At 44.9% G+C, this 15,892-nt stretch overlaps 1 protein-coding gene across 2 annotated transcripts in view; it reads right to left on the bottom strand.

Annotated features, from left to right (window-relative positions):
* The window catches only part of KIF5C (kinesin family member 5C), a 161,812-nt gene extending 148,366 nt beyond the window's left edge, over window positions 1-13,446 (bottom strand). For both annotated transcript variants that reach the window (XM_042948745.1, XM_042948746.1), the window contains exon 1: window positions 13,316-13,446. In XM_042948745.1, coding sequence (XP_042804679.1) covers window positions 13,316-13,441 — 126 coding nt within the window. In that variant the 5' untranslated portion in view covers window positions 13,442-13,446. The remainder of the gene's footprint in view (window positions 1-13,315) is intronic.
* Window positions 13,447-15,892: the final 2,446 nt, after the last annotated feature.

Here is a 15,892-nt window from a genome sequence, read left to right as displayed (position 1 = left end):
TTAATTTCAAGTTTTCCATGAATGTATATATTACCTCTTTATATTTACTTTTTAATAGCACTAAAGAAATATTAAATACGTGTATATTTTCCCCTTTACAAGCTCTTTTGGATAAATGTCTAGACCAGAAAATACAGTTTAAAAACAGATCCTCAAACCAATTTTTATCAAGAGTCGTATTTATTAAGAAACATTTAACAAGCAAATGAGCAAGCAAGTGCTGTTACTCTAGGATACAGTACTTTGGGTGTTTCTTTCCCACTTGTTTGAACAAATAATTAGTAGGTTGTGTTGTTCAGTAATTATTACCGAAGAGCTAAACACTTCCCTTCTAAAGTCTGTTTTTCACAAATATTATATAAATAAACTATTAGTAGTTAGGAGGCTCTGATGCTATATAATGGCATTAGTACAAGGGACCAAAAAAGCCAGAAGCCTCCCCTGACAGCTCCTCCCACCCACTGGGTGGGTGAGTTTGCTCAAGTAACCAGACAGCACGTGGCTAGGGCATCGATACCCATATCCCAATCCTGAACCTAGCCAAGTGTGGAGGCTCACATGGTCTTTCTACTTTCCTTACCTCACCACGCCCCCATCCCACAGCCCAGTCTCTTCTGGACCTTGAGACCAGCCCACCTGGGCCTGAATCTGTGGAGCTAGCCTAATTTACCTACTCAGCAGCATGCAGACAGGAGACAGAAAAACAGCTCCTAGGAGCCAGCCCAGGAATCCAGATCTGCAGAGGTCAGCTTACCACCAAGGCCAGATACAGGAAGGAATTGACTGCCTCTCATGGGATCCTGCCCACCAGTGACCAGGACTGACAGGTCTGGACACTGCCCAGTCAGACTGGAATTTGGTCCTCTCTATGAGGCAGGAGGTGGCTATGAAAGAGAAGCAGAAGTCCCTTCTCCCAAGACTATCCAAAGTTTCTGATGTCACTTGGAGTTGTTATTTAACCAGGTTCCCAGATGAAGATCAATAATTTCTGAGGAGTGAGGTGCCAGACAGGTGGTTCAGAAAAAATCTATGATATAACCGCCTCAAAGAATTGAAGCAGACCTCTCTTCGTTTCCTCATGAGGCAAAACAAGACCTGGAAATGGGAGAGATCACTCTGTGACAGAGCACAGGAAAGGAAGGGACTGTCAGTCCAGAATTGTGTAGCCAAGACCTTTAAGTAAATTAAAGATCTTCTAAAATAGTATTATTGATGGGCAGCTCTTATGACCATACACTGCAGCCTAGGAAGTTAAAGCATAAATTACTGGGATTTTTTTTTTTTAATTTGCACTTTTTATCCATCTCCCTTCAGAGATTTTTTTTCTTTTTCTTTTTGTTTATTTTATTTTTGAGAGAGAGAGAGAGAGAGAGAGCGCGCGCGCGTGCGCGCGTGATTGGAGGAGGGGCTGAGAGAGGAGACACAGAATCTGAAGCAGGCTCCAGGCTCTGAGGTATCAGCACAGAGCCCAATGCAAGACTTGAACCCACAAACTGTGAGATCGCGACCTGAGCCAAAGTTAGCCCTTAACTGACTGAGCCACCCAAGCGCCGTTTTTTTTCTTTTTAGTGAGAAAAGGCATAAGAAACATAAAAAGACAACTACAAGCCTTTTTCCGTAAAGTAGTTTGTTGCAGTGAATTCTGTTCTCACATGTATATTTTTTCCCTTCAGCTCTGTTGGATTTCTTTTCCGGTATTCAATTCACACCAAGGACAGGTATTCATTGACTAAAAAGGTAATAAATACCACTACACCTAGAAACACCTAAAAGTATTGCTGTGAATGTACTTGGCACCAATCTGATAAGGGCGGTATTGAGCTCGCAAGACAAGTGAGTGATACATCTGCCTGCTTTCCTGGTGTTTACACAAGCCAACTAAAGCCAGGGGGAAAGCAGCAGGGAAAAACTATAACGCGGAAATCTCTTTAAACAGCTTTTCTGGATGACACCGCAATGCTGGCACTGGTTTATTAGAAAGGGTAAGTGGGACGTGACCATTGTTAAGGGACATGGGCTGGAAATCTTGATTAGCCTGACTGCCCTGTGTTTCTTCTGTCCCACAGGACTCCACAGCAAAAGCCTCCCTTCTTGTTTCAAGGTCGATACGTATGAGCATTTCTTTTTCTCCTCACTTGTAATCAATAGCACCTAGTATTCTGATTTGAGCAAACCAGCTGTAGAATAAATTTATGAAGCAATAGGGGGAAATATGGGTACTTGACATTAACGAATTGCTCATATTTTAGTTGTGATGATGTCATTGAGGTTTTAAAAGAGAACTGATATGTTAAGGATAAAATGATGTGAGATTTCACTTTAAAACAATCAGGTGATTTGGGGAGGAATGGTTAGGGGAGTATAGAAAAAATAAATCTGGCCATTTGTTGATGATAGTTAAAACTGGTTGACAGCTTCCTGGGGGTACATTTTGTTATTCTTTCTACTTTGGTGTACGTTGGAATCTTATATAATAAGTTACTTAAAAGAGTACCTAATAATCAGAGGGCAAGGCGCTAAGCTCTTTCTAGGGTTTTTTTGAGAGGGTTATTTTATCCCTTCTCAACTTACAACTGCCTAGCAGATATCACAGGCCATTCAATGTTAGCACCAAGAAGAAAAGCATCCATCCTATTTTTCTTGAAGACTACAAACTTGGCCTCTATCTTTCGCTGCCTCAAGAGAGAAATTTAGCTTTTGATCACCTCCAAGAAACAACATCCTTTAGGATATTGAAACTGACAGGAGACAGCCTACAAAATCGTATGGTTTACATTAAAAGTCTGAAGGCATTGCTGTGTTCTGGATCTACGGGTTAACAGTGCATGACAGAACACATACTCTTGGTAAGAATTTAATTTAGCTCAGGTATGAAGGATGCCTTATGAGACAAACTGGCAGCGATTCCATCTGGTAGACAGAGAGATGGGAGTATAAAACAGGACAACTTACCATCTCTGAATTGCTCTCTCTCAAAAACTATGGCTGCCTTAAAATCATCTATACCCTGTTACCCACCAATCCCAATTCTGGGGATGTATTCTAAAACAACAATCTGGCAAGTGCACAAAAAGATGTGTGCACCAATGTTTATCACACTTTTGTCTATAACAGAACGAAAAACAAGCAGAAAAACCCAAATGTCTAACACTAGGAAATGGTTAAAGTATTGATTGATATGCAATGCAATTATATGCAACCTTTACAAATGCTACTATCTGAATATACCGTTAAGCAAAACAGTGGGTTTCAAAACAGATTTTTTAAAAACGCTATCTGTGTTTTAGAACAAAGTATGGTTGTTTTATAGAATGGAAACGAGCTGGGATATACAAGGAAATGTTAACAATAGTATTTTCTAAAAGTCTGGGTGGCTCAGTCGGTTGAGTGTCTGACTTCAGCTCAGGTCATGATCTCACGGTTCATGAGTTCGAGCCCCACGTCGGGCTCTGTGCTGATGGCTCAGAGCCTGGAGCCTGCTTCCGATTCTGTGCCTCTCTCTCTCTCTGCCCCTCCCCCACTTATGCTCTCTCTCTGTCTCTCAAAAATAAATAAATGTAAAAAAATTTTTTTAACAAAAGTATTTTCTGGTTTGTAAAAGTAAAAGTGCTTTTTACCACCTTCTTCATGCTTTTCTGCATGGTCTGAATTTTTTTTAATGAGCATGGAATATATCAGAAGTCCTGAAGAAGCTATTGCATTTAAGACAGTAACAGTAAAACCATGAGGATGTCCTAAGTAGGAAAAACAAGTTACCAGAGCTGGAGAAAGGTCAAGGTAAAAATCCAAGCAAATAACTCCAGGGTCTACCATCTAACAGCTTAGGACGGTCAGCATTCTTTTATTTCCTTCAAAAGATATCTGGTACTGAGCATCTACTCTGTTCCAGGCACTGTTCCAGGCCTTAGAGATGTTAATAAATGGCGCACATTTCCTGCTCTCAAACGGTTTTCAGTCTACTTGGAAGAAAGGACGCATATACCCAAATAAATGAAACACGGTAACTGGGGGAGGTCTGCTGGGAGTTGTCCATGGATATGGGGTGCATAGGAGGAAGTGTCTAATCTGGCAGGGTGGAAGGGGACAGGGACTAGTCGGAAAAATTTCAGGGGAGGCACTACTGGATGAGATTCTAAAAGCGAATGGATGCTTGCCATTTAGCTACAATTTGAGAACAGTCACCCCAGGCATGTGGGATGTGAGCAGCTGGGGTAAGGAGGGGGAGACTTAGCCACCTCATCATTTGGGGGAATGGAAGCACAGATGGAACACAGGGTGAGGGGGTGAGGTCAGGAAGGTAGGCAGGCCCAGAATACAGAAGGTCTCAAATGCCCCACTGAATCATCCGGCTTCCAGATGACCACTGTAGTCAGGCTCCCCTGAGCCGTCTTCTCAACCACGCCTGACTTTAAACTTGTAGAGTCCAGTGTTAGCAAGAATCCTACTAAGGCAGTTTAGAGAGAGTCCCACCCCCACCCAATATCAATATCTCATCACCCCTGATACCGCATAATCTAGATCTTGATTCCTTGATATCTGGCCTGCCTTCCGCAAGAATCCTGTTAGGTCATTTTAGCAAGAATCTCCCCCTACCCTTGATGTCTCCTCTTGGTAACTGTCCATCCACCTACCCACCCACCCCCACAACCTGTTCTACTTGGAGTTGAGCCCGATTTCTCTCGCCTATGGCAACAGTACTGATACCTATCACAATAATCTTCCTTAACTATTTTTACAAGTGTCAGAATAATTTTTTCTTTAACACAACCTGAAGGCACCAGAGAACCTGTGATGAAGGGTCTGGGCTCTCCCAAGATTGTCAGTCTGACAAGAAGACACAGAAATAACCACTGGTGGGTCTTACAAAGTGGACATTTTCTGAATGCCTGCTATATACCAGGCACTGTGCTCGGCACTGGGCGTGCATTCGCTCTTGTGACCATCACAATAACCCTACAAGGTGGAGAGTTATATTAGCCCTATTACAGGCCAGGAGACTGCAACTTAGTAAGGTTTAGCAGTCTGTCCAAGTCCATACAGCTAAGAAGGTGCAGAGCTGGGAGCTGGTCCTGGGCTGTGTGACTCATGCCCACATCTGGGGAGTACTGTGAGGATCTAACACTCCATATTCTCCCATGTTCTCTGCAATATCAACAAATAACAGCAAATGAAACAAGTCAATTCCTACTGAGAGGAACTTGGTTGACATGCAGCAAACGGGTTAAGGGAGGAGCTTTTTCAGCCACAAAAATAGGACCTTATAAAAAATCCAAGAGAAATAAGGTGAAATTGGATCTGTCGAGGGGGTATTTTTTTTAACTCAAGTGAAACCATTAGGGAGTAGGCAGTTTTGTTTTTGCTTGTTTAATAAGTAGACACAGGTGAGAAAGCTGAGGCAGGGACTCAAGGGAACCCAAAGGTGGGGGAGGTTTCCTATTCTGAATGGGGGAGAAAAGCCAAAAATGGAAAACACTGTCATTAAATAGGGGACTTGGGCCAGACACGCACAGGTGGAGGCAGAGGGAAATCCCCAATGATACCCAAGTTATTTAAGGAAATGCAGAAACTGGCATTGATGGAGACTTGGTTCTGTGCAGGGAGCAAGGAAAGAAAGAAGCCTCAATCAAGATACACTTACAAAGCAACTAGACAAGCACTGTGAAGGAGGCAAAGACCCATGAAACACACACACCCTCTCCCTCTCTCCTATATATGATCATTGCAAATAAAAGCATCAGCGGATATGTCTATAAATAAACAGACTGTGAGCTCTGCCTTCATGGATGGTTAGGAATTTCACAAATAAGATGAAAAGAGAGGCTATTCCAAGCAAGAATGCATAAGAACAAACACCTAAGAAATAGGCCTACAGGAAGAGTTTTCAGGACATAGGGTTAAGGGCAGTAATTTTAGGAGACAAAGCTAATTCTGAAAATGAGAAAAATTACAGGCAGATAGGAAACATGGGGGATAATTAGCATTGATTGAGCATTTTCTCTCTACTAGATGCTGTTTTGACCCCTTCGTTTCATTTCATTCTAACAGCCCTGTGAGATAAGTAATTATATCTCCATTTCAAATATGATCAAACTGAGACGCAGAAAAGTTAAACAACTTGGGGAAAAAGCCCCACAGCTAGCCAGGGAATCCACACTCAGCTCTGTCTGACTCTCCCTTCTACCTCCACCAACCCCATTCACTTAGGTGGTGCCAACTGCATGCGTGCCGGGAACAGCAAGCGGCCTCTGTGTCACCTACTAGATGACAGCTACTTCCTTGTGTCCACTCCTTCCAGCGTTTCAGGGGGTATGTTTACTGGAAACCACTGATTCATTTTCAAGTGACGTAAACATCTCTGAATTTAGGGCACAGAAGAATGAAGGACTGATAATTCTCGACATTATTAAACACTATTAGTGCTCACTTAAACAGAGTGACTGAACAAACTCTTTATAATCCTGCCTTCAAATATGACTGCTTTTGGGAAGGAATACACAATGATACAACCACTTTGAAAAACAGTTTGGCAGTTTCTTAGAGTGAAACATATAGTCACAATATGATCTAGCAATCCCAAAATTGATATCATCTCAGTATTTACCCAAGAGAAATAAAAATTTGCCCTCACACAAAAACATAAATGCAAAGGTTTATAGCAGCTTTATTCATCATCATTCCACACTGAAAACAACCCACAAGTTGTTCAGTGGGTGAATGGATAAACAGACCTTGTTATATCCATCTAGTAGACTACCTCTAAGCACTAAAAAAAAATACACTATTGATACATGCAACAACAAAATAAATCTCCAAGAGTTCTTAAGTAAAAGACACACGTTCAAAAAGATCCTTACTATGTGATTCCATTTTTATGACAGTCTGGAAAAGGCAAAATTATAGAGAGGAAGAAGAAGTGGTTGCCAGGGGTTAAGAGAGGGGAGAAGGTTTGACTACAGAGGGGTGGTACAGAGGAGTGGCATGAGGGCTTCTGGGGGGGGGGGGGAGGGTAGGGAGTGGTAAACAAAACTGTTTTGTATCGTGAGTATGGCAGTGTGTGGTAGGCAGAGTGATGGCCTCAAAAGATGTTCACACGCTAATTCCTGGAAATCTGTGAATATGTGAATGTTCAAAAGGGACTTTGCAGATATAATTAAGGTTGCTAATCAGCTGACCTTAAAATAGGGAGATTAGGGACACCTGGGTGGCTCAGTTGGTTAAGCGTCTGACTTCAGCTCAGGTCATGATCTCACAGTCTGTGAGTTGGAGTCCCGCGTCAGGCTCTGTGCTGACAGCTCAGAGCCTGGAGCCTGCTTCAGATTCTGTGTCTCCTTCTTCTCTCTGCCCCTCCCTCACTCGCACTCTATCTCTGTCTCTTAATAACGAATAAATGTTAAAAAATTTAAAAAATTAAAAAATAAAATAAAATAGGGAGATTATCCCAGATAATCTGGGTGGGCTCACTACAATCAGATGGACCCTTAAAGTGGGAGAGGGATGAAGAAGGGTCAGTGAGAAAGACATGCCATGGAAGTTGCAGGAGAGGGTGAGAACCATTAGACGGACCAACTTATTGCTGGTTTTTAAGATAGAGAAGAGGAGCCCGTGACTAGGGCCTGAGAGTGGCCTCTGGAAGCTGAGAAGAGCCAGGACTGACAACCCTCACTCCTACCAACCATAACGATTCTGCCACCAATCTGAATGAGCAAATAAATGGATTTTCCTCCGGAAAAGAACACGGCCCTGCCAATAGTTTGGTCTTGACCTTATGAGACCCTAAACAGAGAAACCAGCTGATCTGATGGACTCCTGACCTATGGAAACTTTGTGGTAATGAACTTGCACAGTTTTATACCCTTAAACTTGTGATCATTTGTTACAGCAGCAAAAGAAAACTAATATGGCATTGCTACACAACTCTATATTGTCAAAGTCCCTCCCATAGAACTATTGTGTATAAGTTAAACATAAAAAAATTTTAGGGGCACCTGGGTGGCTCAATTGGTTAAGCATCGACTTTGGCTCAGGTCATGATCTTGCAGTTTGTGAGTTGGAGCCCTGTGTCAGGCTCTGTGCTTAACAGCTCAGAGCCTGAAGCCTGCTTGGGATTCTGCTCCCTCTCTCTCTCTCTCTGTGCCCCCTTCCCCCGCTCCCCCACTCACACTCTGTCTCTCTCTCTCAAAAATAAATAAACATTTTAAAAAGTTAAAATGAAAAAATCTTAATGTTCATGTTTTTAAAGACCATTACTATGGACAAAAAAAAAAAAAAATTCTAGCCATATTTCTTTACGTTTTGAGTCCTTAACTTCCACAATGATAACTCCAACTTGGAATTTGGTCTCTGTCCTGGTCCTTCCTTTCTCGCCCATCTACTGTCCGGAACTAATCTGAGATCCTGCAGGCTGAGGCCACTTTCCATACCACTGACCAGCTCAGGGGTCACGGCTGATGTTTTGCCTTGGCTCTCAAAGAGGTCAGAACTTAATGCTTTCCTAGGACTTTGAGTAAGAGGAAAGTCCCAAGGGAGCAAACTGAAGTCAACATCCATTTCAAAGAACTTACTGGGAACTCTCCAAAACAGAGTTTCCATCAATACAGATACATCAAAACCAGTAGTCAGAGCCATAAGTAGTGGCTGACTCACCAGGATTTTCAGCAGCTAATGGAGGAGTACTTCGAGAAATGCTATAAATCCAATATTTTTCTCTGAAGAATTAATTTATGTGGAGTCCCTTTTCTAATCACTAGGTCATCACCACCCTCTACTTCCATCTCACTGCCAGTGTCAACAGCTTTCCTACTATTTAACAAAGCTGAGAGTAGTACTTTCCCAATTTTCTTAAGGCATTTAAGTACAGTATATGCAGTCTTACCAGGTCTGCTCAAAGGAATAGCACTTCTCTTTGAAACTGTTTTTTTACTGAGAACAAACTGAGGGTTGATGGGGGGTGGGAGGGAGGGGAAAGTGGGTGATGGGCATTGAGAGGGCACCTGTTGGGATGAGCACTGGGTGTTGTATGGAAACCAATTTGACAAGAAATTCCATATATTGAAAAAAAAAAAAAAAGAAACCGTTTTTTTAACTACTCCCTAGGCCAATTAAGGGCCCACAAAACAAGTTAAATATACCAAAGTAAAGATTTCTAGATTCAACAAAGAGATCAATAAATACTTAAGTGCTTTCTATGGGCAAGGCCCTGGGAAATACAAAGAAGCAAAACATAAATGGTCTTTATCTCTGCCCATAGCTTACAATGTCATTACGTATATGATAAAACTAATAATAATCCAAGACAAAGAAGTCACAAGATCTTGTGCAAAATAATGCTTCAGGGGTTCAAAGTGGGGACGACTGTGGCTGGGCTGCTCAGAAAAAGAAAGCTTTACTCAGGAGCTGAAAAAAATGCAAGGATGGTGGAGATACTTCCTCTAAGGCAGGACATTTTCTTAAAAAGAAAAATCTAGGAACTATACCTGCAAAATCTCCCTCTTAGCATACATCTCCATAAAAATTGAACAGAACCTTTTTTTTAAGGTATTTTACCTATTTAAGGTATTTTACCTAATGTTGCCTATATATTTAAGGTGTTACCTTATTTTTTTAAGGTATTTTACCTATTCACCTAAGGTATTTCTCACTCTGCCCTAAAGCTTTTCTCTTCTGTTGCTCCAAACTTCCTCCACCTCTTCTTGAATCCACACCACGCTGGCTCTTCTCTCTTCACCTGCTCCTGCCTTATTTTATTTTTTTAAAGTTTATTTATTTATTTTGAGACAAAGAGAGCATGCAAGTAGGGGAGGAGCAGAGAGACAGGGAGAGAGAGAGAGAATCCCAAGCAGGCTCCACACTGTCAGCACAGAGCCCGACATGGGGCTCAATCTTATGAACTGTGAGATCAAGACCTGAACCGAAATCAAGAGTCCAAGGCTTAACCGACTGAGCTACCCAGGAGTCCCATTTTATTGTAATTTTATGTCAGCTCCACATCCAGCATGGAGCCCAACACAGGGCTTGAACTCATGACCTTTAGATCAAGAACTGAGCTGAGATCAAGAGTTGGACACTTAACCGACTGAGCCACACAGGGACCCCGAACAGAACTTTAAAGAAAAAAAAAAAATTGACCTTAGTTTCAAAAACAAAAGAAATTTCTGGGATTCTGAATTTAGACTAACAGCTGACTCCACAGAAATTCATTCTTTACACGGCTCTGCTGGGAGTGAAGATGACTGACATTGCTGGACGGTTCTGGCCTTCTTTGGTCATCCTCACAATCTACACCTCTACAACCAAGAAAGAGATGACCACCCAAGGCAGTCTCCACCTGCAACTGAACCATATGGGCTGGTTGCAACTGAATTGGCTTGGGAGCCGTTCTACTCAGTGTACAAAACGGGTTACAGGCTGCTAGAAAGGTCATTTCCATTAGTTACACATTATTAATCAGGAATAGGAAGGGTCCTGGCACATGCCAACCCTAGTCCCCCTTCAATGTCTAGCAGTCTTCTGTTTTGGATGCACTCTCACCAAAAGTGCAAAAGAATGTTCATAGCAGCTATGTCCATATTAACCCCAAAGTGGAAACTATCCAAATATCTACTGACAGTTAATGGATGAATAAGCCGTGGTGTATTCATACAATGGGACACGACAGAACAATGAGCAGGAGAAAACTGCTCCACCACCCCATGGAGGAATTTGACAAGCATAATGTTGACTGCAAGAAGCCACACACAAAAGCAAACATACTCTATGGTTTTACGTATATAAAGTTTATTAACAACAACAACAACAACAATGAGCAAAGCTAATCTATGGCAGAAGTCAGAATTGTGGTTACCCTGAGGCAGAGGGAGTTAATAACCGGGAACGACACTAATGGGACCTCTGGGGTCCTGAAAATGTGTTTCTTAGTCTGAGAAATGGTTACAAGGGAGTGATTACTTTATAAAAGCTCGCTAAGCTTTACCCTTATGATAACACTTTACTATATGAATGCTTTTTTCTATTAAAAAAAGAACCAAACTTATCCTGAAAAAATTCAAAACCGTTGTATTAAAAAGTATTATAGTAAGATAATCAAAAATTTCCCTTCACAGTTGAAGAGTTACATGTGTATTCACACCCACAACTGTTAGTTTAAATTACTCATAGAGTGACTTTGTTTTAATGTATTTAGTTAATCACATGTATACTTAGATGTGAAATAAACATGGTTCTTAGGATCTCCACCTTGCACACAGATCACTCTTAGAAGACTGAGAAAGAGAAGGAGGAGCAGGAGGAGAGGTAGAGGAAGAACAAAAATAACTTCTTCAGGCTTTTCTTTAAAACCTCTGGAAAAAAAAATAGGGTCACCAGAACATGTTCTAGTGCTGCATAATTATTTGTTAAAAAATTGTTACAAGGTAAGGGGCAGGGACGAGATGTCCCCAGTAACTGCGACTCTATCTAAACCACAGCCTGGCTCAGGAAATAGCAAATCTGACTGTAGGCTGATCCCAGCTGAGAGATGTAACCCAAACAAGCTACTATCTGCCCCATGTACTGGCAGCAGATATGTCGCTATCACCTATCCTGCCATTAAGTATAGAATTCCCCTCTTCATCAATAATTGTAGCATAAGTCTTCTCTTCAATTTAACACTAAGCAAAGAGAAAAGCCCCCTTTCCTGCCCTGATAGGTCAGCTCCTAGAATAAACGCATGCCATTTGGAGGTCATGGTTTCCTGATGACTGTAAAAATGGGAAGGGGAGAAGAGGTCGTCAAAGGGAGCTGCCTTCCTAAGGGAGGGACAAGATGAAGCCCCTGGGCAAAGGCTAGAGCATTGCCTCAGTTACCCTTTCAGGGAGAGCACCCGCCTACCGCCTTACCGCCTACCAATCCGGCTAGCACCTGCTAGTCCCTCGGGCCCTTCTCAGGGACTGCGGCACAACCTTGAAGATGCTGGGGGCCGCTTGGCCGGCAAACGTCAGCCTCTGGTGCTTGAGAAAGGCTTGGCGGACGCTGGCAGGGACCCTCCAGAAACTGTCACCTGTCAATCACTTGACCTAAATACACCAGCCACTGGGGGGAATCGGAGGGAGGGGGTTAGCCGGAGCATGCTCAGTAATCTGGATGACATCACTTAATCAATGCCGGGGACGGGAAGGCTGCATCAGCAGCCTCGAGCGGGCTGCCAGGAATATGTCAGCGGGGACCGGGAGGCTCCCATTAACTCGGTCCCTCCCCACGCGGCTCGCATACAAAGAGGGCACCGTCAGCTACACACGCTGGGGACAACGGGGGGTGAAAGGGCGGGGGAAAGGCTGGTTTATTTCATTTGACATACTGCTTTAAGAACTAAAACCCAATGGTATTCCCTGCCCCCACCAGCAGTCCCGGCTGCAGAAAGGGAGCCAAGTGGGGGGAAGGGAAGGGAGGAGGAAAGGAAAGGTAGGACGGGAGATCAAGCGGGGGGGGGGGGGGGGGGGGGGGGAAGGGGGGACCCAGCCACACAAAGTAACTTCTACTCTTGGCAGACAGGGGCTATATGGATGTGCTCTGGGCCCCCTAGTCCCACAGATGTGGGCACACAGCCTACTCTCCACCCAGCGCGAAGCACATCTGAGGGTCTGCGGACACCAGGTGGGGGTCGCCTCATTGGGGAGGGGTCAGTGCCGGGGACCACATCCAGGGTAGCTTGGGTTGAGAGGAAGCAGAAGACACACCAGGCCTCCCGGGAACACCAAGGCCACCAGTGTTCCCCACACCCCCAGCCTTCTGCACGCAGAGCAAGGTGAAACGCCGCGGGGAGCCGCGTCTACACCGCGTGGGAGCTCCGAACCAAGGCTAGGATTTTTCCAGTACCTTTTTTTCTTTTGCTTTTGCTAAGGTCGTGAGGAGAACAGGTAGTGTTCGATAAATCGAACTGATGCCTGGAACCATATATGGAGTGCAGAGATCATACTTTAAGGGGAGCCTGGGCACCCCGCTGGAGGGTAACCGAAACACCCTACCCACGCGGCGTGGCCAGGGCGGGGAACAATAGGCCCACGAGGGCCCCCACCCCGCGAACAATGGCGGCGCCGAACCCTTCCTCGCCCCCCACCTCCACTCTCGACACCTGGGCCCGCCCGCTGCCCCCAGTGGCCCCTCCACCCGCCCGGGAGCGAACTGTAGGGCGTAGGGGAGGGGGTTTCTCTTCAAGTCCACGCGAGAGGGCAGCCCTGGGGGATGTCCGAGGGGGTGGCCGAACACCTCTGCCGTCTGGGGCGTTCGGGCGCCCAGCTGCGGCGCGAAGCAGCCGGGGAACCCACACGTCCCGGACACTTACCCCAATCACCACGGTCTCATCGCCTTTAAATTTTGGGATGAATTTGTCCCCTCGGAGAATCTCCGCTTCGTTGAGGGGCCGGAACCGGCACATCACTTTGATGCTGCATTCGGCTGGATCCGCCATCTCGGCTGGCGGCAGGGAGGGGGCGCGGGGATGGGTGGGGGGCCGGGGCTCAGTAAGACGAGGGAGGAGGCCGCGAACCGCACCGCCTGCAGCGAGGCCGCCTCCTGCAGCCTCCAACGAAGCTTCTCAGCAGGTCATCGCGAACTCGGCGGGCTGGGCGCCTCCGGCCGTTCCGAAACCGGGTAGGTTTCTATCAGCCAGCCTCCCGCCCCGCCGGCTGCAGACCTGCCTTCCCTGGCCTTGCCCTGGCCCGGCGCTGCTCCCCGGGCCCACCTGCCCGCGACCACGCGGCCGGCGGACGAGGCGATGCGCAGGGAGCGAGCCTCGCCCGGCTCAGACCTCCCGGGCTCCTGCGCGCCCAGCCATCCTGCATCAGCACCAGCGCGCTCGGCCGCCTCCCCGGCCCGCCCCTTGGCCCCGCCCACCCCCGGCTCGCCCCGGGACGGTGACGTCACTGCGGAGATCCGCCCCGCCCTCGCCCCGGCTCTGAGAGCGGGGCATCCTGGGACTTGTAGTCGCTCCTCCTCTCGGTGGAAGGACAAGGATACTTACTTGCAGTTGGGTTGGCTTTGGGGGACAGCGGTGGTACCCCAGGTGCCACTTCCAAAAGCCTGTAGGTCTGGTCTGGCTGCCCAGGTCAAGAACAGGGTAGAGGTCGTATCCAGTATTGCCAGTTAAGATCTCTAGATAAACCAGGTCTGTATCATCTCTTTACATCTGTTCATGATCTCCAAGGAGAATCCCTTATGACAATGTCCAACCGAAACGTTATGGAGCATTTTCTCTGTGCTGAACGGTTTTGTAAGAGTTGTTGGGAAATCAAGGGGGAAATGAGATTTGCCTGAATATTTGAAGCCGTTTTTCCCCAAAATGCCTGCGCATACCAGTTCACAACATATTTTGGGTCAGGGGCTGCTTTCATATCTGATGAAAGTTGGGGACACTTTCCATAACAAAAACAAAAACAAAACTTGTACACACCCACAGATTTTTCACGCTATGTCATTGGATTTGGGAACAACCAAAACCTGCCTGTGACTCCCAGGTGAAGAATCTCTCTTAATTACTACTAATTGTAGTGTAGTTTCCAGAACCTCTGCCTAAGGCCTACTTAGAACCTGTAGCATGAACAGAATATATACAGGATCAAGTTCTGAAGTCCCTTGCAAAATACACCCAGAACCCCATGATCAGATTTCTGCCGACTTATTAGCCTTATCTCTTACCACTTCTCATCTTGATGTTTACACACTGACAAATACCAAACTATTTGTGGCTTCCTCCATTCACCTCTTGCTGTGCTTGCTTCTGATACTTCAAGTCATTTGCTAAGAGTCATCCATTCATGCCTATTACTAAGTAAGTATATTAAGGCTCTTACAGTAAAAAGTAAGAGAAACCCAAATGAAGTCACCATGGCAATAGGAGAATTTATCAGAAGAATCCAGATTATCTTGCTTATTTAGAAAAAAATGATTAAACAATGGAGCCAGGAAATAGGCAGGCTACCAAGACTCTCTAACTCTCTAACTGTGGTCCCTGATTCCTCTTTGTATTGCCCTCATTCTTTCTCACTCCAGATCATCCCCCCAATGCCTGGAAACCCAGCTGCCAAGAGTCTCTGGGTTTCATTCTTCAATTTCTATCATTAGATAAGGATAGATGTTTGTTCAGAGTTTTGGTTTGAAAAAAACTAGGAAAGTCTATGATTGGCTTGAGCTTAGGTATCTACCCCTAGACCACTCAATCAGAGTCAGGAACTTTGTAAGATCTTTGAGGAATATCATGATGGGAAGGTTCCCAAAACAAGAGGGATGTCATTCCCAGAAAAAGAACATGGTGCTGGGCTGGCAAAACAATTAGATGTCCACTCCCCCTTTCCAGTGCTACCTTTTCCTCTTTGACTCAACTCAATCCTCCCTCGTTAGAAAGCCTTCCCTGACTTCCTAAACACCCACAAAGGACAGGTGGTCCTTCTTGCTGTCCTCACAATCTACTATTCACATCTCTATCACTACACTCTCATGGGCAATGATAGCTGCCTCATCTTTACGTCTCTAGCATCTAGTGCATAGTAGGCAGCATGCTGAATAAGAAATCCAACCTAGAAGGAAGTTCTACCTGAGTAAAAATCCCAGCCCTGCCACTTACTAGATGTGGGAGGTACCCATGGCAAGGTATTCAATTCCCTTAAGACTCAATTTTAACTCTATCATTGGAATAGCGAGTCATCTCATAAAGTTTTTGAGCGAATTTTAAGAAATAAAGCTTTTAAAGAACCTAGTATGGTGCCTGACACATAGTATAAACCCTTGAATGTTTGTTGTTGTTGTTGTTGTTGTTGTTTGCTGAGCAAATGGTGGTAAGACAGTTGTATTACTTAGTTAAATTAAGGAATACATCTGTTGCTTAAATGCAAGTTCACCTGGGAATACAGTTTTTCCACCTAGC

This window comes from Panthera leo, chromosome C1, assembly GCF_018350215.1.
Source record: "Panthera leo isolate Ple1 chromosome C1, P.leo_Ple1_pat1.1, whole genome shotgun sequence".
Lineage (NCBI taxonomy): Eukaryota > Metazoa > Chordata > Mammalia > Carnivora > Felidae > Panthera > Panthera leo.
The sequence above is the reverse complement of the archived record's forward strand: the minus strand, read 5'-3'. Positions and strand labels throughout refer to the sequence as shown.